Raw genomic sequence first — 22,712 nt, 5'->3', positions numbered from 1 at the left:
TCCCTTACAGCTCCCCTATTTCTGGCATGCCGAGTTAAGGCATGGGTGGAGGTGGGGTGTTTTTGGCACTTTGCCAAAAATTTTGCCAACCCCTGCTGTATCCTTAATAGTCTTGATGTTCCAGTCTTCAAATGATCCTTTTTTCCACAATTTTGCTGGTAATTTCACAGCCCTACAGACTTTTAGCTCTAGGTAAAAACCTTAACTCAGATGTGGTGATACTAACTCAGGTGTAGAAATGATTGACAGCAAAACATTGGAGGCACTGCCAAGATGTGCCAGAAGGCTAGATATTGATTTATGAATCTGAGTAAGAGCTGTACATTTAACTATAATAACTACAGGACTGATGATGCGATATCTTTTGACTCTATTTTGTCCAATTGTTTTTTTTAAGCTTTCTATATACAGAATTGTTTTATGCTGTGCATGCGTTCCTGGAAAATGTTGCATAACTGGAATTTGCATAAAGGGAACCAATTTTACAATGTAGCAAATAGGGATAAGTTGCAAGACCTTGACTGTACTAACCCCCAAACCCATTTCTACCACTTTTACAAGATAATTTTGGTACTTATCTGCAGCAGACAGAACACAAGCACAGGGTGGTGGTGAATGTTACCATAATGGGCATGGCAACTACAGAAACGTGTTGCAGACAATGAGCGAGGAGCACAGATCCACAACAGGAGACTTTATTTTTGTGCACGTCACTCCTACACTGCACTGCACAAAGTACCTGATTGGCAGGCTTTCACCCCACTGATTGCGTAAGAGTTAGTTTACCTTGCATATAACAAATTTTTGGTATAAAAAAGGTCATTGCATAACAGCAACTTTGCACATACAGAACCCGCATAAAGCCAAGGAAACCTGTACCTAGCAAATGAGCACCCATTCCAATCATCATGTTGGTTTTTGCTTTGATCTTACTTGGAATAACCGAGGGCTGTTCCCTGATGCATTAGCACAGCATCTATCTTTGCTTTCACTGGATAAAAATGTGTTCAGGGCTGGATCTGGCATGCTTACTTTGATTTCTGGTCCACCCAAAATTTAAAACCAACTGCCTGGCAGTAGTAGCAGCATGCCTAGTTACGCATTGCTGAAGAAGTCACTTGATTTCATGGCTCATTGTCATCTCCCTGATTCCTTCTAAACTCTTTGTTCCATGGATATTAATGACTGTTTTTTCTTTTTGGTGGTCTTGATGTTCCATCACACAAGCTGTCCTTCATGCTGCAATCTTACTGTCTGTTCTCTGTAGTGAAGCTCCTATTTCACATCTCTGCAGACTGTATTTACCTCATTCTGATGAAGTTATATTGGTTTTTGTATCAATCTTAAACTGTGAATCATACAGGCCTAGGCCCCTAGCATGTTAGTAACTGGAGAAAAATTGGTGTTTCATAGGCGATGATGCACCACATCACCATCTATGCCCCCCCCCTTTCCAAAATCCTGTATCTACCCATGTCCACATGAAATTGGCATGGGACAGTTTCCATTGGCTTTCAGGGAATATCCAAGTACAGTTGGGAAAGATGAGATGCTAAAAGTTGAATAGAATAGCTTGCCAAAGTCACACATTCAATTCTAAATACTATAGAAGAAAGGCACCCATCTAATTTTCAGTCCCTACCCTACTTGCTAGACGCTTTCTTTTTTGTGGCCATGAAACCTTTCTTGGCTCTGCCACAAAAAGGACCCCCATTTATATTTGTTTTCTTGGGCAGATTGGGGGAGGGGGTACAATGGTGCAGTTGCATGCCCCTCTGCCGCCCTTTGATTCCTGCTTCACCCAAAATTTAAAACCAACTTCCTGGGAGTGGCAACAGCATTTCTAATCAGGTAGTGTTGAGACAGTCCACTGACTTCCTGGCTCTTTATCATGATATTATCACTGATGTTATGGTTCATTATCCTGTTAGTCTTTCCCAGTGCTACAGCTGCTAAGGACCCTCTTTAACTCTTGATGTTTCACTCTTCAAAATGAACCTTGTTTCTGCACCTTGACTGTCTGTTACCACTTTCTGGAAATCTTCCCTCTTTCACACAGCCCTGCAGACTGTTTTTAGTGCTAGCTAAAAACCTTAACTCAGGTGTGGTGATATGAACTCTGGCATACAAATGACAGACAATGAAGTATTGAAGGTACTGTCAAGATGCTCAGAAAGGCTAGATTTTTTTTTCTGTTCCATTGTATTAAATAATGTCATTATTATAATGTCATTATGATATATTGTTATACAGGTTTTCCCTTGCCAACCACCGGGGTTAGGTTCTTGAAAGTTCCTGTGGTTGGCAAGACAAAAGGCTTATTGGGAAAAATGGCAGGTGGCAGGCTTACATGCAGTTGTGGAAAACTCTGGTTGCTCAAAACAGTATACTGTGGTAGTCAAAATGGCATCTAGAATATTAAGCGTGGATACTCAAACCTGCAGTTGGCAAGAGAAACCTGTACTGTATTACCTTGAACTATAAGGACTACTGGACTAATGAAGCGAAGAAACAGAGAGAAGCAGCAGGGTTGGAAGCAACCTCCAGCAGCATATCCAACCTGCTGCCTGAGGCGGGATCCTCCCCCTCCTAACCATCTTGTTCAATCCTCTATTATAAGAAGACCTAACACCCAAACCTGCCTCAGGTGAAGTGAGGGACCTGCAGCAGCCAATGCCCTGCTATTATGAAATGTTGACAAGAGGCCTGGGGGACAGCAGCACTGTACCCAGGCTCCTGGTGGCCCTGGGCAAACTTTTAGTATTGTCCCCCCTACCCCCACGCTACCGCCAGTGATAATAATCATCACTCCTTTCACCATTTTTGGGCCTCCTTTCTCTCCGGGCCCTGGGCGGCTGCCCAGTTGACCCATGCCTGTGTCTGGCCCTGGAGGAGAGGTCGTGCCCCAATCTGACCACAGAGTTAAAGCCCTTCCTGGCCCCAAATATGAAAGTCGGTCTGAGCCTGAGCAGAGGGGCAAGACCCTCTGTAGTGCAAGGCTCCGCAACAGTGTTGGCCCAGTGCCAAACACACCCGCACCCTCAGCTTATGCAGTGTCGGCGGCCAGAGGCAGGGCCGGGCTGGGCCCGTGGGCGCCTGTCGGGAGGGAGCGAGCGAGCACGCCTGGCCCAGGCCCCAGCCCCGGCGGGCGGGCCCGGCCCTGGAGCCGCCCCCTCCCCCCTCCCCCGCCCAGCCCCGGGGCGGGAGCAGACGTGCGGCCCCTCACGGCTCGGCCGCCGCCGCCTCTGCGGCACGGGACGCAGCTGCTGAGGTGGGTGCTGCGCGGGGCGCGGGACGGGCCTCTCGGGGCCCCGGGGCGGGGGGAGGCGGAGGCCGGGGCGCGGTGCAGCTCCCACGGCCCGCCTGGGTGAGGGGCGTCCTGGGGGCGACCTCGGACTGGGCAGGGGTGGGGAGGCTCGGCCTGTCCCGCTTGGCAAAGAGACGTGCAAGGGGGGAGGATGGGGAAGAGGAAGTGCAGGCAGAAGAAAAAATGGGGGCTGGGAGGGGTGGTCTGGTCCGACCCCTGGTCAGAGCAGCCCTAGCTGCGTCCTCCCGGCCGGGTTTTGTCTACAGCGGCTTAACAATTGTGAGGTGACCCCCCAGTGCTGCCTCCCCGCGAGTGTGGCTTCCCTAAGCCTCCCTTGCTGCAACTTGCCACCCTTGCTCCTTGGTCTGTCATCTGCCACCACTGAGGACAGTCGGGCTCCATCCTCTTCCAACCCCCCCCCTCACCTATTATATCCCTCCTCAGTCTCCTCTTCTGCAGGGTAAATAAGCCCAGTTCCTCAGCCTCTCTCCTCCTTGGGTGGGGAAGAAAAATGAGGGTTCAGAGGGGGTCGTCTGGTCCAACCCCTGACTGAAACAGGACCAGCCCTTTGTCATCCCAGCCAAGGCTTTGTCTACCCAGGGCTTAACAGCCACGGAGGATGGAGATTCTTGGAGGAAAGGAGGTGTTTGTAGCAATTGAGCATGGGAGTTAGGAGTATGGCCTCTGAACCGGCACTTCCTAGACTTTAAATGCTGCAAGGGACAGCACAACAGTGGGCAAAGCCCCTTCACTCTCCCTTTCAGCACCTGCTCTCTGCCTCTGTGGTGTAGGCCTTACATATGCCATTCTGTAATGTAGCTCTACCACCAGGTAGAGCTTCAAGCTCCCCTTGGTGATGGGGGCCTTTATGGGCATATTGCTTGGATCAGCAACAAAAAACATATGAAATGGGGACAGGAGTGAGGGCCATAGGCTGATACCAAGTAGGTAAGTCAGGCTGGAGTGTTGTAGCTGTGTGATAGTCCAGGGAATGTGTGAAAGGTAGGGGGGGTTTTGTTTTTTTTTGGTGGTATAGCTAAAGAAGGGCATTCTGTGCCCAGAAGCTTGTCACATCTCTATACAGTTATTCCAATAAACACCAAAAACTCTCTGCTTCTCCCAAGTACAATTTGGCCAGTACAATTTGCCAGTCTGGAAAAGCACAAGTGAAGCACTTTATCTTCATAAGTGCTTTCTCCTGGTGTAACGTGGTAAATACGGCTTTTGGCCACAGTGTTGTGTACAGCTGGGTTCCTGCAGGAGTACCAGCTGATCATGTGACTTTAAATCAAGGCCTTGATCTGACAAGCTGTTACCTGCAGTGACAGGCCGATTAGCCCAAGCACATTTTCACCTGTAGTGAGAAATTGGGCCCTAAGTCATCCTATTTTACTGAATTGTTGTTGTTCTAATCACTTTTTTTAAACACTGGAATGTCTGATGCATGGTACAGTGTGCCCTGAATGACAGTTTCTTGTCTAAGTTATATGTATACTATCTATTTTGAGTATAATTCATGATGTATGCTTTTACAAAATCCATGCTTGTAATCTAACACAGTGGTCTCCAAACTTTTTTGATCGCACATCCGTATCAGTTAAAAATTTTTGAGCACGCACCCCCAATATATGTATACTTATATAAATATAAGTAGAAGTTCTAATATTTTCTTCCTGCACCCCAATGGATCGTCTTGCGCACCCCCTGGGGTGCATACTCCCCACTTTGGAGACCACTGATCTAACAGACAAAATTATTATACTGTGATGCCAATAATGAACTCATGTGCAGTAAGTTTTGTATCATAGTTACCTTACCATCAAGACCAGATAATTACCGTTGCTTAAAATATTTTTATCCAGATTATTCTTATACTACAAAAAAGGGAAAGATGATAGCAGTAATACAAGGAAAATGCACGGTGATGGTATACATGTGGTTTTTTCCCCCTTCTACAATTTCAAAATGTAAGGGAAAGTTCTCTTTAGACTGAAATGTACAAACATCTGAGGAAATGGAAGGAATTTTGGCTTTAAATGGCCAGAAAGAGCACATTAATTATAGGGAATAGAAATGTTCCCTTTTCAGATATCCAGTTACATTTGTGTTTTTTGTGGATTCTGTATCTGTTAAAAATAATTGAGCAACCATTTACCACTGCAAAGGAAATTGGCATGTAAATAAGATTTGTATCAGTACTACTTTTTTGTTCTTGCAGGCTGAGCACTAGGATTGAAAGCCTAGAATTAACCCCCAGCTCTATAGATCAGTTGTTCTCAGCCTTTTTAGACTTGAGGCACTCCTCAGAAAAGGATAGCTTTTACTTTTTACTCATTTTTTGACTATGGAGAAACAAGAGAGCAGTTTTTCTGTTCACAACAGGTCATAATGTTTTTAGCACCATGGATTCCTGTTTGAAATCTCTGGGCATTTTTACATATGCAAGTGCCACAGCACTGGGTGCTTTGAAAAGTGCCCAGCAGCGCAATGCTTACAGTTGTATAAGTGGTGAAATGTGCATTGGCACTGAGACAATGGTAATGGTGCACTTTTGAACTGAAACACATCAGAGGCACTTTAGTTCAAAAGCGCACCGCCACTTTCTACATGCTGACCTGCATTTCGCCGCTTATACGACTGCACAAGGCACAGCACGGTTCGCCTCAGTTTGCATGTGGAGCAGACTCAATTAATCTATGAAGCAGTGAATCTCTGGCATGTCACGGGACAGAAAAGTATGTGTATAAATGTCCTATGGGTTTATCTTGTGAATTATGTTTGTACATCTAACTGCATAGCCTACCATGTTTATTTAACAAGGCTCTGCTATCATAATGCATACATTTAATGCAAGGACTCAGCAGTAGCAGCATAGGATTTTAATGGAAAGGATTAATTTATGTGAGCTGGAACCATGAGGCATGTTTTTTTGAGGCTAAGTAGGCTTAAGGTGTCTGTTTTACAAGGGGAAAACAGCCTGAGCAAAATATGGGGATAGCATGCTCTCCTTTCTCCCAAAAGGAAAGATTAGAAGCCTATTAAATCTCAACAGTGCTATATTTTATCTTATTATTTTAATTCCTCTATAAGCTTGAAAAGTTATAGCTGTGAACTTTCCCCGTAGCAAAGTTTTGGCTAGCTGAATAGGATAAAGGAGGAAATGGAATATGCTGTAACTTATTCTTTTTGGTGACACAGAACAAGACCATTTTGATGTATGTTCACCCAACAGTCTTGTCAAGTAAACATACATGTTCGTGCAACTTTCTTTTGACTTCTTTTCAGATAAAGAATCATTAAGACAACCTAATGAGTCTCTTCCAGTTCACCACTAGAAGGCTTGTTTTCCAGACATGCTGTGGACTTAAAACTCCTTTTTCCAAGAAACAGAGGTTTTGCTTAAAAATGGCTCGTCCTAATTCAAGTAAGATGGGGTGTTCCTGTAAAATGTATTTGTTTTTGTAAGTGCTCCAGACAAATATTTTGTAAACTAGCGGCTCCAAACTTTCTAGACCAGTGATAAAGAGGTGATAGTACATGTGAACCCCATGCTATGGCCTTATGGACCCTCTTTTGAGAACTGCTGTTGTAAACTATTTTTTCTCTATTGCCCCCTGAGTAAATTTGAAGGCCTTAGAGTTAAGCGGGGGGTTTTTAATTACAGACCTAATTTACTGAGCAAGATAAATGCTTCACATTCCAGAGGCTATCCTACCTCCTTATCAGGAAGATTTTGAGGTCCAAACTACCAGTACCCTTTAATAAATTACCTCTGATTCAGAGCACAATGGTGGAGTCAAGTAATCTCTGTTTCTAGGCATTGAAAACCTTTCATATGGTATCTCTTTCTGAAGTTACATATACAAATGTTTGTGCGCTCTATGGCTTAAAAGGTATAAAGGCACAACATTTTTGTAGACAGGCCAGATGAATTCCTGTTTCAACGCTACACTCAGAGTTGTTTAAAAAATAGTTACAATGCAAAAAATAATTTCACTTAGTGTGCTGAAAATTTTCTTTTTGAGCAGTTTCCTTTCTAGGTGAAGATGATTTGTCAGAGTTGCATGTGGCTGAAAATGAAGCTTTGTTCAGTGAAGTTTTATTAATCAGGAAAAAAATGCTGATTGTATAAAGCAGGCGTGTCAAACTCACCCTGGGCCTAAAGCCAGATCCAGACCAAAGAGCTCCTCGAGGGCCAGACCTGTGGGTTCAGGGGCATGTTCCTGCAGCACAGAGGCAAGTGCATGCATCTGAGGAACCAGGGCATGCAGCTGTGTGGAATTCTGGCTGGGCAGTGGCACAGAGCGGAGGTGTGCAGGGGTATAGAGCTGTGCTTAGCTAAAGCCCCATGCTACATGCCTCTGGCACCACACCGCACAAACACAGTTCCTTGCAGTTGAACACCCCTGGACCCACGTTGCCTCACGTCCCTGGCATTACCTATGGGTCAAAGTTCTGTGCCACTAGGTGGTTGTCGGTGTCAGTGGCACGTGGCTGTATAGAGCCAAGGGGCAGTGCACCTTTAGTAGCCGACCAGATCAGTGGACCAGATGTAATGGTTCCATAGGCTGGATCCCACTGGATCTGGGTCGTATGTTTGACACTGCTAGTATAAACCATTGTATGTAGCTTTTAAGCTAGCATTGACCCTTCAGGGGCCTCAGGAATAATTATGGTTCTGTATTTTAGTTTGATATTTTTGAAGAGGCAAAAATTAAAGGGAAGAGAGTAGCTGTGATGCTGAAAAAAACTTTAAATAAGTGAAAATTGCCTTCCTTGGAAGGCAAACTGACACTGAGGTCAATATAACTGTTTCTTTAAACTCTCTACCTTCAATGCAAAATGTTTGTAAAGTAAGCAGTATGGGTCCCTACACGTAAGCCATGAGGCTCCTCTGACACTGTAATTACAGCACGTCCAAACAGACTCAATTAACTGAGTCTGCTGGAGCATAGGAATTACTGTGCTTCATCAGTCTCGTGTATCAGCATCCCCGCACTTCAAAATTGCAGCAGAGGTGCTTTATCTAACACTCGTTCAATGAACTTTAGATAGTGCACCCCCATAGCCATTTTCTGGCATGGGGATCCTGATGCACAAGATGTTCCAGGCGCTTTAGAGTGGATTTCAGAGTGTCTCCAATTAAAGTGCCCCCCCCACCATGCCCTCCAGTTCCAGAGCACATGTATAAATGCCCTATATGTCTCAATATACGGCGTAAGTCTTTAACTAGCTATAAAAAGGGGGAAGGAAGGTGAGTCATTTTTGCGAGTTGTGTTGTATGGAGCTGGAAAATGGCTGATACGCAAAAATGAAGCTATCATGCAAATGCACAGAGAATGGGAAGGTAACTAAGAGGGAGATGTCATATTCCAAGCTACTTTACATTTATTTTTACACAAACAAGATTCCAGCTGGAGGAATGACCTTTCACAAATGTCTAAGATAGAAAGAGATTGATATGTTAAAAAATGCAGTATTTTGGGGTTAACATTATAAGCTCCTATGTAGTAATTTTAGCATATGGTCTCAGTTTATTGAATTAACCCATGTTGTTTATTCATATATATGAGTAGTCCCCTTGTTGATGGGTCTGTTCATAGAGGGTTTGTGAAGGTCATAGCCAAAAATGTATCCCCAGTTGATGACTCTTCTAGTTGGACAGAAACTTATGAAGGAATAAAGTCTATAAAATTAAGAGCGTGGCCATTTTGTCTTGTTCCCATTTTGCTGTTTCATAGCTAAGCAGCACCTAAATAAAATTAATTGTTATTTTTTTTCCTTTATGTTTAGATATGGCGGATTTTCGGGAAGTATTTGCCAAGTCAAAGCACATAGCCATCATTACAGGGGCTGGTGTTAGTGCTGAGAGTGGTGTTCCTACCTTCAGAGGTGCAGGGGGGTTTTGGAGGAAATGGCCAACTCAGGTGCGTAATTCAAATGCAGTGTACATATGTGCTGTTGTTTGTTTATTCAAAATGTACTATTTTTTCAAAGTGTGCTATTTCAAGGGGTCTAAAGAAATTTCGTATTTTCAAAGTGTTGTGCTGTTCCCATTGTGTCTCCATGGTAGCAGAGTGTTTTCTGTTCATCCACCTGCATAGCTTCTCGTCATGCTTGTGGGCAGCTCTGCCTTCTCCTTTTTGCTGTTTGCAAGGTTGAGTGTTTTGGAAACAGTTTTTCTAGAGATACTTGGATCCTTTTTTCTACCAGTTCCTTTTTTTTTTTCTTTGCTGCTTCCCACTTGCTTTCCCTTTGCCCTTCTCCCTTCCCTAAAAAAAAAATCTTTTACCTTCCTGAATTAAGACAGACAGAAGAAACATGAATGAAGAACATTGAGTAAGTTCTCTTGTTTTGTTCTCAATCAGTTCCAATACTTTCTGAAGCAGGGCTGTCCAACTTCTGAGCATTCAGAACTTGTTTATAAAAATGCTGGATTCTTTTAGCATAAGAAATTTGATATGCTCAATTGTTATATGCTGTTGCAAATATATCCATAGAAGTCACTCCAAGAACAAAAATGGCCAAGCTTACAAACATGTTTATTAAATTGAGCAATACCTTCTTTTAAACAAGAAAACTTAATGCAAAAACCATGTTAATAAGCTACAGCTGAGATTTACAGGAGTGCACACAGCCGATAAAACATTAGGTTTTGGTTTTGACAGTAGCTGTAACTTCTCTGACTTAATTTAAGGAAGAAAAGAAAATGACCAGCAATACAAACATCAGCACCTAAATGCTAAGTGTTATGGCTTCTGTACGTTTCTTGCCCTTTATGCATATAAATAATCACCACTGTTGCATTGAATTATTTCTTGTGTTGTAGTTATATTCACAATAGTAAGCTTAGTTGGACAGTGCAGAATACATGTATAGTGAGAAATTACAGAATTTTACATTATATGACAGTAAAAGTGTGCACTTCTTTACTGGTGCATGGCATTTCCTCATTGTATGAAATGCATTACTAACTTGTCATGCCCCTAAAACATAAGCAGCATTAACTCTGACTACTGATTTGTATTCTTGTCAGCTGTAATGAGTTAAACACAATCTGCTTCTTTTAGTACCTTTTCATCCACACAGCAGTTTAGACATGACTCTATAAGGCTTGGGTTTCTTGTATTTATTATAACTAAATGGGTTTGTTTCACAGGAACTGGCTACTCCAGAAGCTTTTGCAAGGAATCCTTCTCGTGTGTGGGAATTTTATCACTATCGTCGGGAAGTGATGCTGAGTAAAAAGCCTAACCCAGCGCATATTGCTATTGCGGAATGTGAATCCAGATTAAGCAGACAAGGAAGGAGTGTTGTGGTCATTACCCAGAACATTGATGAGCTCCATAGAAGGGCAGGCACAAAGCACCTCTTAGAAATTCATGGTAAGAATCAATATGTACATACAGGTCTTCTGACACGCTGATGCTATAGAACTGATCAGAACTTGTGTTTTTGATTACAAATTGAAATTAAGTCATAATGTTCAGTAGAAATCGAACAAAAATGGTCTTTAGAAATGCCACTTGATACCTTATTGGAATTGTATTTTGAGTGCCTCATGACCTCATTCTCTGTTCAAGGACAAGTCCTCAGCTCCATGCCCACTACGGTATCATCTTTCCTTGAGCTGCTGCCATAGGTCATGTGAGACTGGCCACAGTGCCTAACTAGAGATAGTTTCATAGTTGGTAGGGTTGGAAGGGACCTGAGTAGATCATCAAGTCCAACCCTGTGCCATGGGCAGGAAAGAATGCTGGGGTCAAATAACGCTGGCAAGGTGATTTATCTAGCCTCCTTTTGAAGACCCCCAGGGTAGGAGCAAGCACCGCTTCCCTTGGAAGTTGGTTCCAGATCCTAGCCACCCTGACTGTGAAGTAGTGTTTCCCGATGTCCAGCCTGAACCTACTCTCAGTCAACTTATGGCCATTATTCCTAGTTACTCCTGGTGGCGCTCGGAGGAACAGTCTCTCGTGTTCCCTGGTGGTCCCCCTTGGTAAGTTTATAAATGGCCATCAGATCCCCTCGTAGCCTTCTGTTATGGAGGCTGAACAGGTTCAGATCCTGTAGCCTCCCCTCATAGGGCCTGCCCTGTTGCCATCTGATCATCTGAGTGGTCCTCCTTTAGACCCAAAATCCTGGATGCGGGGGCCCAGGTACACAACCAACTAGATGTAGTCCAACTTGGGACCCTGTTACGTAGGGGAAAATGAGAGCGTAAAACATGATATGCTCGAAGTATGGGGAAGAAGCAGGAGGAACTCGCCCTTCTCCTAGCTGTCACCAGCCCTGACATAGTAGGGATCACAGAAACGTGGTGGGACTCATCGCATGACTGGGCGGTGAGTGTCAAGGGCTATAGGCTGTACAGGAGGGACAGGATAGGAAGGAAAGGTGGAGGAGTAGCACTCTACATCAAGGAGGAATATACTTCCTCGTTAATTAGCAAGGGGGTAGAGGGGGGGCACTCTGAGGTGCTCTGGGTTAGAGTAAAAGGCAGTCCAGGGGAGAGAGACTTAACGGTGGGAGTCTACTATAGACCTCCCAACCAGGGAGAAGAGCTCGACCAGGAATTCTTAGGTCAGCTCACAGAGGCAGTGAGGGCTAAGGATGTGGTCATCATGGGGGACCTGAACTTCCCAGACATCTGCTGGGAGGAGCAGTCAGCCAAGTCTGATCGCTCACGTCGGTTCTTAGCCAGAGTGCAGGACCTCCATCTAACCCAGGAGGTGCACAGTCCCACCAGGGGAGACGCCTTGTTGGACCTGGTGCTGGCCACGGGTGATGACCTGGTGAGGGGGCTGCGGGTGATGGGCCACCTGGGAGACAGTGATCATCGCTTGCTGGAATTCACCATCCAGCGTAAGGTGGCAAAGGGCTGCAGCAAGGCAACAGCCCTAGACTTTAGGAGGGCTGACTTCAACAAGCTAAGGAGGATCGTTGGGGAAGCGCTGAGGACCCAGAGGGGAAGGGAATCAGATGTCGAAGGGGAGTGGTTGCTCCTTAAGGAGACGATTCTCCATGCCCAAAGGGAGGTAATCCCAACAAGGGTCAAAGGGAGCAGGAGGGCACATAAACCCCCATGGCTCACTAAGAGCATCCGGGAATGTCTCCTTGCTAAAAGGGAGGCATATACCCAATGGAGAGATGGAGTCATCACCAAGAAGGACTATGTTACAGTCGCCCGAGGATGTAGGGGGGCAGTCAGGAGGGCCAAGGCAGAGATGGAGATAGGACTAGCTTTCCGGATTAAGGACAATAAGAAGTCCTTCTTCAAATACATAGGGGGTAAAAAGAGGGTCCCGGGTAATGTGGGGCCCCTGCAGGACACGATGGGCAACTTAGTCATCACGCCAGATGATAAAGCTAACATATTTAACGATTTCTTTGCCTCTGTCTTCCTAAGTAGGGACCAGTTCAGCCACCTCCCTGCTGGGCCCCCCTCGGGCCCCGGGAGAGACACGCCTGGGCCAGGGGTTAGCGAGGAGTTAGTTAGGGTACTTCTGGAGAGGCTGGACGTGTTCAAGTCCGCTGGTCCGGACGATCTTCACCCTAGGGTTCTACAGGAACTGGCCGAGGTCATTGCGGGACCCCTGGCGCGGCTCTATGAGCACTCGTGGTGCTCTGGCGAGGTGCCGGAGGACTGGAAGAGGGCCAATGTGGTCCCTATCTTCAAAAAGGGAAAAAAAGAGGACCCGGGAAATTACAGGCCAGTTAGTCTTACCTCAATCCCGGGTAAGCTCTTTGAAAAAATTATCCTGGCACACATCCAGGAGGGCCTTGCGGGGGAATGCATGCTCAGGGGCAACCAACATGGGTTCATCAGTGGCAGGTCTTGTCAGACCAACCTGGTGGCCTTTTACGATCAGGTCACCAAATCATTAGACGCAGGGGTTGCTGTGGATGTAGTCTTTCTGGACTTCCGGAAGGCTTTCGACACTGTCTCTCACCCTGTCCTCATCAAAAAGCTGGGAGACTGTGGTGTCGATGCCCACACGGTCAAATGGGTCGCCAACTGGTTGGAGGGCCGCACCCAGAGGGTGGTAGTGGATGGGTTCTTCTCGACCTGGAAGGACGTGGGCAGTGGGGTTCCGCAGGGCTCGGTCCTCGGGCCCGCACTGTTCAACATCTTCATCAGTGACTTGGATGACGGGGTAGAAAGCACCCTGTTCAAGTTTGCTGATGACACTAAGATGTGGGGGGATGTGGGTGCACTAGAAGGGTGCAATAGGCTACAAGCTGACCTTGACAGGTTGCAACGGTGGGCGGATGAGAATAGGATGGGGTTTAACACTGATAAGTGCAAGGTGTTGCACATGGGGAGGAAGAACCGGCACCACACTTACAGGTTGAGGAACTCCCCTCTTGCCAGCACGGAGACAGAAAAGGATCTTGGAGTCGTCATTGACTCCACGATGAACATGGGCCGGCAGTGTGGGGAGGCAGTCAAGAAGGCCAACCATACCCTGTCATGCATCCACAGATGCATCTCGAGCAGGTCCAGGGAGGTGATCCTCCCCCTCTATGCGGCACTGGTCAGGCCGCAGCTGGAGTACTGCGTCCAGTTCTGGGCGCCACACTTCAAGAGGGACGTGGACGATATGGAAAGAGTTCAGAGGAGGGCCACTCGTATGATCAGGGGTCAGCAGGGCAGGCCTTATGAGGAGAGGCTACGGGACCTGAACCTGTTTAGCCTCCCCAAGAGAAGGTTAAGGGGGGACCTTGTGGCCTGCTACAAACTGGTCAGGGGGGATCAGCAGGTATTGGGGGAGTCCCTGTTCCCCCATGCGCTGCCAGGAGTGACCAGGAATAACGGTCACAAGCTGGCAGAGGGTAAGTTTAGATTAGATATTAGGAGGCGCTACTTCACAGTCAGGGCGGCTAGGGCCTGGAACCAGCTTCCAGGGGAAGTGGTGCAGGCTCCTAGCCTGGGGATTTTTAAAAGGAAGTTAGATGAGCACCTTGCCGGGGTCATCTGACCCCGGTGCTCTTTCCTGCCAAGGCAGGGGGTCGGACTAGATGATCTACCTAGGTCCCTTCCGACTCTAGCTACTATGAAACTATGAAACTATAAGAGTCACTGTGCTGGTATTTCCAAATTACATTTTTTTTCAAATGTTTGTATTTTGAATGAAAAAGAAACATTTTCCAGAGAAAGCAGACCCTCTTTAGCAAAACATTGTTTTATTGAAAGCTCGATTCTCCCTAATCAAATTTACAAATATTATTTTCATTGTGTTGCCATGCCTGATGTCATGAGATATACCATGGCTTATATTTTGGTTTATTTGGAGGGGTTGCTCTGGTTTGTTGTGGCAGTTTGTATGAAAGTTGTACTCCTGTCTTTGCTCATCTGCTTTGTGCATCAATGTGCTATTAGCCTCTTTGACTATGAATCAGAAATTCTTTGTACGTTTACCTCAATAAACTGCGTATTCATTAGGCTACCAGAATGTAATTGCTTTGTTCCATATTCCTATAACTGGGGCTACCCACAGGATATACTTTCCAGGGCCAAATAAGGGAATATTTTGGAGGGGTATAACTATATTCATGCATAACCATAATCTTACATGAAAATCACTGTTTGATATTAGTGATATTGGAATTGTTCTTTTGTGCATTTCAGGTAGCTTATTCAAAACCCGATGCACCAGCTGTAGAAATGTGACAGAGAATTACAAGAGTCCTATATGTGCAGCTTTGGCTGGGAAAGGGTAATTCTCCATCTGCATTGTAAAGCCTGTTTTCTTGGTTTTGATTTAACTACTTACTACGTGTCATCTGTAGTGAAAGATATTTTTAGAACTAGTTAAACACTCGTGGTGCTGTGAGAGCGGTTATATGATTTCAGCAGCTTCAGTTTTATTCACTGAGCATGGTGGGATGTCAGATCATTGAAGCAGTTCACTACTAAGATGTGCTTAGTATAGGGCAGTTTTTCCCATTTTAAAAGTGGTAAGATTATTGGCAAGAAGGTACAAAATTAAAATTAGAGCTCACCTGATAATATACTAAATTATCACATGATAATATATTAAATTAAATTAAACCACTACCTTACATGATCTATTAAAGCCCTTGCAAGGTCCATTAAAGTTTAAGAAAAATATGTTTGGTTGCCCAAAATGAAAACTTGAAAGATGTTGTTCAAGAACAATAACCTCTTGGAAGTTCTGCAACCCAAAAGCTTTATTTCAAAGACCAATTAATTAGGACTTCTGAGTAACAAATACAAATTGAATTGTAATGTCATGACAAATTTTAATTCACCATTTCAAATATTTGCTCACATATACATAGTGTCATACATTTTGCTGTTAACTATGCCTACACTGTTACAACAGCAGTCTTGTCTGGAAATAGCAGTTATAATGACTACTTCCCTTCATTTCTTCATTATACTCTTGGAATGGTGGCTGTGCTTTGGCATATTATAAGGTACAGATCTGCTGTACAAACGACACTTAATCCTAAATCTTACACAGAATTGCATACCCCTTACATTATAACAAAAATTTCAGATGGTCTGGAACTGTCAAGTTGAGCTGTAACTAATTTTTTTTTCTATGTGAATGAGTATTTGTCAACCCTTACCTCTTTCTTCCTTCCGTTAGTTATACTTTGATTGGACTATAGCTGCCCAGAGCTGCCTGTATCAGGCTGGAAGGCTGCAAACAGCTGTGCCAGGCTCTGCAGCCCTGGCACTGGCTCCATGGCAGCATCAGCTGTACACATGCCTCTAGGCAGATGGTAGGAGAGGAGCCAGGTTGTGCTACCCCAGGCTCCTTCCCCGCCATGCATCCAAAGGTCTGCGCGCAGCTGCCGCAGCCATGGAACTGGTGCTGGGGCTGCAGAGTCCCATGAAGCTGTTTGCAGCCTCCCAACTGCAGCCAGCGTGGGCTCTGGGAAGCTGCTGGCAGAAGCTGCCCAGAGTCTGGGTTGGCTTTGGCATACCATGGAAAATGGTGGTGTGTGCCATGCTCTGGCAAATGTGCTGGGGGTTGCCTATCCCTGTCTTACATTATAGAGAAGCAAAAAATGGATGTATGCTTTGTACCCCCTTTTTTTCCCTTTGCAGTTTCCCAGATAGCCTTCTAAAACTCCAGATGAGTGGAGACTCTCTCTCAGGCTGAATTCTTGTTCTTTCTATTTTAAAACCATTATGAACCTGTTTTACCTATTTCTGGGGCAGTTAATAACAATTTTGTGTTACTGCAGAGCTACATGTGCTGACCTGAGTCAGATTAGTGGTTTAATGTTAATTGCCTTTGACCAGAGCTGTCCAGTCAGTGACCCACAAGCTGCATGCAGGGGTTAAATTGTGGCCCTGGGGTCCTACCAGCCACCACTCTCCACCATTTTTCATCTTCAGGCTGCCCCTCCTCCTTTGGCTTACGTTACTGCCCCAGGGAGCAGCACAGCAGAGCCCACAGTGCGGGAGCCTGTAGCCTGGGGCACTTGTGCAGTGCAGCAGGGGATCTGAGAAAGGAGGGTAGAACACCTACACATACGATAGGTGGGAAGGAAAGGAAGGAGTGGCCCAGGGGTTGCATTTTGTTTGTCACTTAATGCTTTTTGTTTTAACACCAGTGCTCCAGACCGTGAAATAGAAGATGCCAAGATTCCAGTTGAAGATCTTCCTCGGTGAGTGTTGGCTTTCTTTTCTTGTCATCATGCCAGTGTGATCCCTTCAGATTTCACAAGGCCTTGACAAAGATGATCCTATGAGGATCAACTTATTGTTTAAATATGATAAGGGTCAAAACATTTTACAAAAGAAGTGGCCCCTGCCCTAAAGTTCTCAGCCTACATTTAACTATAACATCACAACAGGCAACAGTTTAAAGGTTAGTTGTTTTAAGCAGCTAGTAAAGACAAGGCTAAGTGAATGGAACGTAATGTGGAGAAAATGAACAACAGAAGCTGAGTACTACAGTATGGGTTATTCTCTTGGTAACACAGAGTTAGCATCTCATGCTGTGTTGGGAGATGTTTGCTGCAATGTGTGTCCTGGCTGTGAGGTGTCACATAGTGCTTTATGTAACAGTAAAGGATTTCTTTCACCCTCTTGCATTATCTACAGTATTTTATTTCTTACCTTAAAAATTTCAGGTACAGGTTTAGGTTTTTTTTATTTCTTACCTCTCGTGCTGTTGGACAGAACCATTCAACCCTATTAAGCAGATGCCATACTCTCTACCCACTACCTGTAGGGGCAGTTGAATTATAGTGGAGAAAATAGTCCCTGTATCATAGTAGGATGATTCAGTCCAGATGTAATAAAACAGTTGAAATGCACCACAAGTTGCAGGACTCATATTTGTAAAGTATTAGCAGGTGATTGGAATCAGATGCGATTCAGCTTCAGCTATAGTATGAAACATCTGTAAGTATTGTTCTCAGATTGAACTTCCTAAATGTGAGCTAACAAACCCAGTAAAAGTGAAATAGGTTTGTCTTTAGAAGTTCTTAAATTGATTCAAGGTTCAGAGTCACTTTACTTTCTTCCTGCTTTGAGTAGAACTCACAAGTTGTTTCACTTTCTACAGGTGTGAAGAACATGGTTGCAATGGCCTCCTCCGTCCCCATGTTGTGTGGTTTGGAGAAACTCTGGATTCTGACATTCTCACGGAGGTTGAAAAAGAATTAGAGATCTGTGATCTTTGTTTGGTGGTACGTGACAATTCCAAAGTGACCATGGCTTTGGAGTATGTAACCAAAATTATGGAATATATACATAATTTATGTAGGTCCATTAATTTATGTAGTAGGCTAAAGCTAAGAAATTCTGTTTCTGAGAAGAGAGATGCATATACTTGACACATGCAAGTAATAGCTTGTGTAAATTATAATGTAACACTGAAGAAATTTAAAGGATCTCATTCTCTTAACATTTCTTGGCCAAGTTACATGTGCTCTCTGCTTTAGAGCTATGCATTAGCTAAATAAGCAATAATGCAAGAGCTTTTGTACCCAAGCAGTATAGCCACACTAATGTTACTTAACTCTTGATTTTTTTTCAGTGCTGACTACTTAAAATCACACTTTTTTTTTCCCCCCTGAATTTTTACATAGCTGTTCAGGAATTTCTAGCACGTTTACATAGTGTAGGTACATTTTCTTTGAAACTAGTTTATTGCACTGGTGTAGCAAAGAAGGGCTGGAGAGTCTCATTACATTGTGATTTACCTCCTTTGGGAGACATGGGGAGAGGGGTGGGAGGAACATGTTGAATCTGAGGGGAACAGCTCCAGATTTATTCCATCGATAATAATCAAACCATGTTTGTTGGCCTCTGTTGTTCTGTGGTGTGCGTGCTTTAAGATGTTTTGAAAATAAGGAGTCCGTCACAAGTTTTCAAGATAGTAGTAAATGTATTTAAATGCCAGTCTGCTGTTTTGTTGTTCCTGTAGGTTGGAACTTCCTCTGTGGTGTATCCAGCTGCTTGTTTTGCTCCTCAGGTGTCTGCCAGGGGAGTACCCGTTGCAGAATTTAACATGCAGACTACCCCTGCTACGGAAAAGTTCAGGTATGACTGCTTGCACAGAGGAAGCCCTGTTAACTTAAATGGAAGTAGTGTACAGTAAAAGCTTTGTTATCCAGCATGAGTAGGGTAAGGGGGAGGAGGGGTGTACTGGTTATACAAAAATTTTAGTTACCAGAGGGCAGTGGGTTTTTGCCTGCAGATGGGGGGGATGAAGGGTACGCAGAGCGGTGGCAGCACAAGGTGGTGGGTAGCAGTAGTGGTGAGCTTCCCCATTGCCATGCGAGCTTTTTTTCCCCCCACACATCTGGCCGGCCAGCCAGAAATACCGGTTAATAGTGTTCTGGTTACTTAAATGCCAGTTAATGCAGCTTTTACTGTAGATGAAAGTACTGTAACATGGCTATAAAACTGGTTGGATCATTGTGCTCAGCAAGTAGTAATCAATGGCTCAGTGTCTGGTTCACAGGAGGTATGAAGTGGGGTTCCTCTGGGGTTTGTCTTGGGTCTAGTATTGTTCAACATCTTAATTGAAGATATGGATGATGGGATTGTGACACCACGGGGATGTGACACCAAGTTGGGTGGAGTTGCATATACTCCAGAGGGTAGAGCTAGGATAGGGTGACCACCTGTTCCTATTTGGACAGGACAGTCCCAAAATGTGAACATTAAGTCCCGGTCTTGGGCTGAATGACTGGGACAGCATTTGTCCCAGATTCCCCTGGACACAGTCAACAATTGTCCCAGTATCATGTGCAGGGATCTGGCAGAGCCTGCAAGGAGCTGCTTGGGGATGGGATTCATGGAGTGCCATGTGCATATGTGCACACACATGCACATGGCCTGGAATACAGCCAGGCAGGCGTAGGGAACAACTGCCTGCAGGTAACTCTATTGGGGAGTGGCTGGGGGGGCCAGATTGAGGCTCCCACAGTGAGTGAGGGAGTGAGGCAGGACTGGTGGCTGGGGCTGGGGTTACAACCCAGCCAGGGCAGTGCCTAGGCAGGGCCGGCTGGGGAGCAGGACTGAGCCACAGGCATCTCATCTGGGGGGGCTGGCTCCCTACCACTGTGCCCACTCCCAAGAAAGGGAGCATGGCAGTTGCCTCCCCAGATTTGTGCGTAGGGTTGGGGCAGATGTGGGCTCCTTGCCCTGCTGCTCTCTCTTCAGGGCCTCTGTGGCCCAGCAGGCAGGACCCAGCGGAGGAAGGCAGAATGGGATGAGGAGACTTGGTGCCGATGCTGCTGCCTCTGGGAGCCCCACACCACCTGTGCCACCATGGCGAGGCATCCCCTTCCCATCCACTAGCAGTGCTGCTGCTGGCCTGGCAAGGGGCATCTCACCATGGGGACTAGGGGACTGTGGCATCGACACCTACAGTCAAATGGGTCACTAACTGGCTGGAGGGCCGCACCCAGAGTGGTGGTGGATGGGTCATTTTTGACCTGGAGGGATGTGGGCAGTGGGGTCCTCCAGGGCTCGGTCCTCAGGCCTGCACTGTTCAACATCTTCATCAGCGAGTTGGACAAGGGGGTAAAAAGCACCCTGTTCAAATTTGCAGATGACAGTAAGATGTGGGGGGATGTGGGCACGCTAGAACGGAGGAATAGGCTGCAATCGGACTTGCAGTTTATCGGGGGGGGGCAGATGTCAGTGCTGAAACTCATCATGTTCTCAAGTGCAGGGTAGTGCACCTGGGGAGGAAGAACCAGCAGCATACCTACAAGCTGGGGAACTCCCTTCTTGTCAGTACAGAGGAATAAAAGGATCTTGGAATCGTTATTGAGGCCAATATGAATATGGGCCAACAGGGTGGGGATGTGGTCAAGAAGGCCAACCGCACCTTGTCATGCATCCACAGATGCATCTCAAACAGGTCCAAGGAGGTGATCCTCCCCCTCTGTGCGACCTTGGTCAGGCTGCAGCTGGAGTACTGCGTGCAGTTCTGGGTGCCACACTTCAGGAGGGATGTGGACAGCATGGAGAGGGTCCACAGGAGGGCCACTCACATGATCGGGGGCAGCAGGGCAGGCCCTATGAGGAGAGGCTATGGGACCTGAACCTGTTCAGCCTCCACAAGAGAAGGCTGAGGGGGATCTAGTGGCCTGTTACAGACTAGTCGGAGGGGCTCAGCAGGCACTGGGGAAGTCCCTGTTCCCCCGAGCACAACCAGGAGTGACTAGAAATAATAGTCACAAGCTGGCAGAGGTCAGGCTAGACATCAGGAGGCGCTACTTCACTGTCAGGGCGGCTAGGATTTGGAACCAACTTCCAAGTGAAGTGGTGCTGGCTCCTACCCTGGGGGTCTTTAAGAGGAGGCTAGATGAACACCTTGCTGGGGTCATTTGACCCCAGTACTTTTTCCTGCCATGGCAGGGCATTGGACTTGATGATCTGCTTCTGACCCTACTATGAAACCATGGCAGAGTGGCTGGCACAGGGCTCGTGGCAGCAGTACTGAGGCTCCTCAACCTCCCTTGCCAGGGCCTGCCTGCTGGGACTGCAAAGGTCCTGGGGGGAATGCAGCAGGGAGCCCCACAGTGGACAGTCTGCATCCTCCCCTGCCCCCCACAGGCTCTGCTTGGCTTCACTCTGGTTATGCCGCCTATAGGGGTGGGGTAGGAAGCGGGCATGTGTCCTGCTTCTCCATTTGCAACAGGTGATCACCCTAGGTTAGGATCCAGTAGACCTCGATTGACTGCAGACCATTTTTCCAGTTTATCAGATGAAGTTCAAGGACAAGTACGAAGTCCTGCACTTGGGATGGAATAGTTGTGGGCACAGATGTAGACTGGGGAATGAATGGCTGAGCTGCAGCACTGCCTGGACTCTCCATGCATGAACATTTTAATGTTTTCAAGAGTAGGTTGGATGGATGCTGTGCTGGGGTGGTTTAGTCCAGGATGATCCTGCCTAGAGCAGGGGACTGGACTGGATGAGTTCACAAGGCCCCTTCCAGCTCAACTTTACTATAATGATCCTAAACATTTTCTTATATTGTACTGGTAAAAATAAAACTGAATGCCTAGAAAAACTGCAAAGAGATTATGACCTGTTTGGAGAAACTAACATTTGTTTCAGCTACCTGGAGAAGAGGTCCCGAAGTGCATAATCCTTTGTGGTTCTTGTCTTGTTAACTTCTCCCACCGTATCTTCAGTGTTTTGTTTAAATCAACTACCAGTTTAGGCAAAATACAAAAGGTTTTATATGAAGTCCCTAGGATTCAGCTTTTCTTCCTTATCCTGTTGAATCGTTTAGTGTTAAGCTTCTACTTGAACAGGCTTTGCATGAGCTGGAGCTTTCACCATGAAACGAATCCTTCCTTTTCAGTCTGACTGAAGACTCCAGGATGAAGGGAAACATACAGATGACAACGTGGACCAGCAGCATGATTCTCTGACCTGTTCCCTGCCTGTGGTTACTGCTCATTTCCTAACCGCGCTCCTTGTCTCTAGGTTTCATTTTTCCGGTCCCTGTGGAACCACCCTGCCTCTAGCACTTGCCCACCATGAAACTGAGCGAATCTTGTGAGCACTGGCCCAGGGGAAGAATCGAACTGCTGAGACCATCTGGAAACACACACCCAGCAAGTTGGTACCGACCGGTAAGGACACGGGTTGGCTTTCCAAGGAGACCAAACCAAGAGAAGAAAGGAACTGAAGGAGGCCCGGGTCGCAAGAGGGGGAACCTGAAAGCTGTGGAATAAAAGAAAGAGAAGTAAAGTTGCAGGAGTAAAATGGACTCTCTTCTTTTGAACAAAGCCACTGCCAGTTGCAGGCTGGAAAATTTCTCTAGTGTTGCACCATCTGGGTCTGCTGCCCAGTGGATGCCACGCAGGCTCTGTGTGCCTGGGGGGGTGGGGGGTCCTATTGGAGGGGGGCTTTTCATGAAAGCAAGGGAAGAAATGCTGAGGG

General features: G+C 46.0%; 1 protein-coding gene across 1 annotated transcript; it reads left to right on the top strand.

Annotated features, from left to right (window-relative positions):
• Positions 1-3,113: 3,113 nt before the first annotated feature.
• Positions 3,114-22,521, top strand: SIRT5 (sirtuin 5). Its single transcript, XM_090039261.1, has 9 exons — positions 3,114-3,271; positions 6,593-6,731; positions 9,101-9,234; positions 10,467-10,692; positions 14,937-15,024; positions 16,901-16,954; positions 17,860-17,983; positions 18,724-18,839; positions 22,254-22,521. Exons 2-9 carry the CDS (start codon positions 6,617-6,619, stop codon positions 22,327-22,329), a joined length of 933 nt encoding a protein of 310 aa, XP_089895387.1. The 5' UTR covers positions 3,114-3,271; positions 6,593-6,616; the 3' UTR covers positions 22,330-22,521.
• The last annotated feature ends 191 nt before the right edge of the window (positions 22,522-22,712 follow it).

Source organism: Crocodylus siamensis, chromosome 3 (genome assembly GCF_052110815.1).
Source record: "Crocodylus siamensis isolate JL-2025a chromosome 3, ASM5211081v1, whole genome shotgun sequence".
Lineage (NCBI taxonomy): Eukaryota > Metazoa > Chordata > Crocodylia > Crocodylidae > Crocodylus > Crocodylus siamensis.
The sequence above is the reverse complement of the archived record's forward strand: the minus strand, read 5'-3'. Positions and strand labels throughout refer to the sequence as shown.

Coding starts and splice junctions, on each gene's coding strand:
- SIRT5 (XM_090039261.1), top strand. CDS start 6,617: ATGAGTCTCTTCCAGTTCACCACTAGAAGGCTTGTTTTCCAGACATGC. Junction 6,732..9,100: donor AATGGCTCGTCCTAATTCAA/GTAAGATGGGGT, acceptor CTTTATGTTTAG/ATATGGCGGATTTTCGGGAA. Junction 15,025..16,900: donor GCAGCTTTGGCTGGGAAAGG/GTAATTCTCCAT, acceptor TTTTAACACCAG/TGCTCCAGACCGTGAAATAG.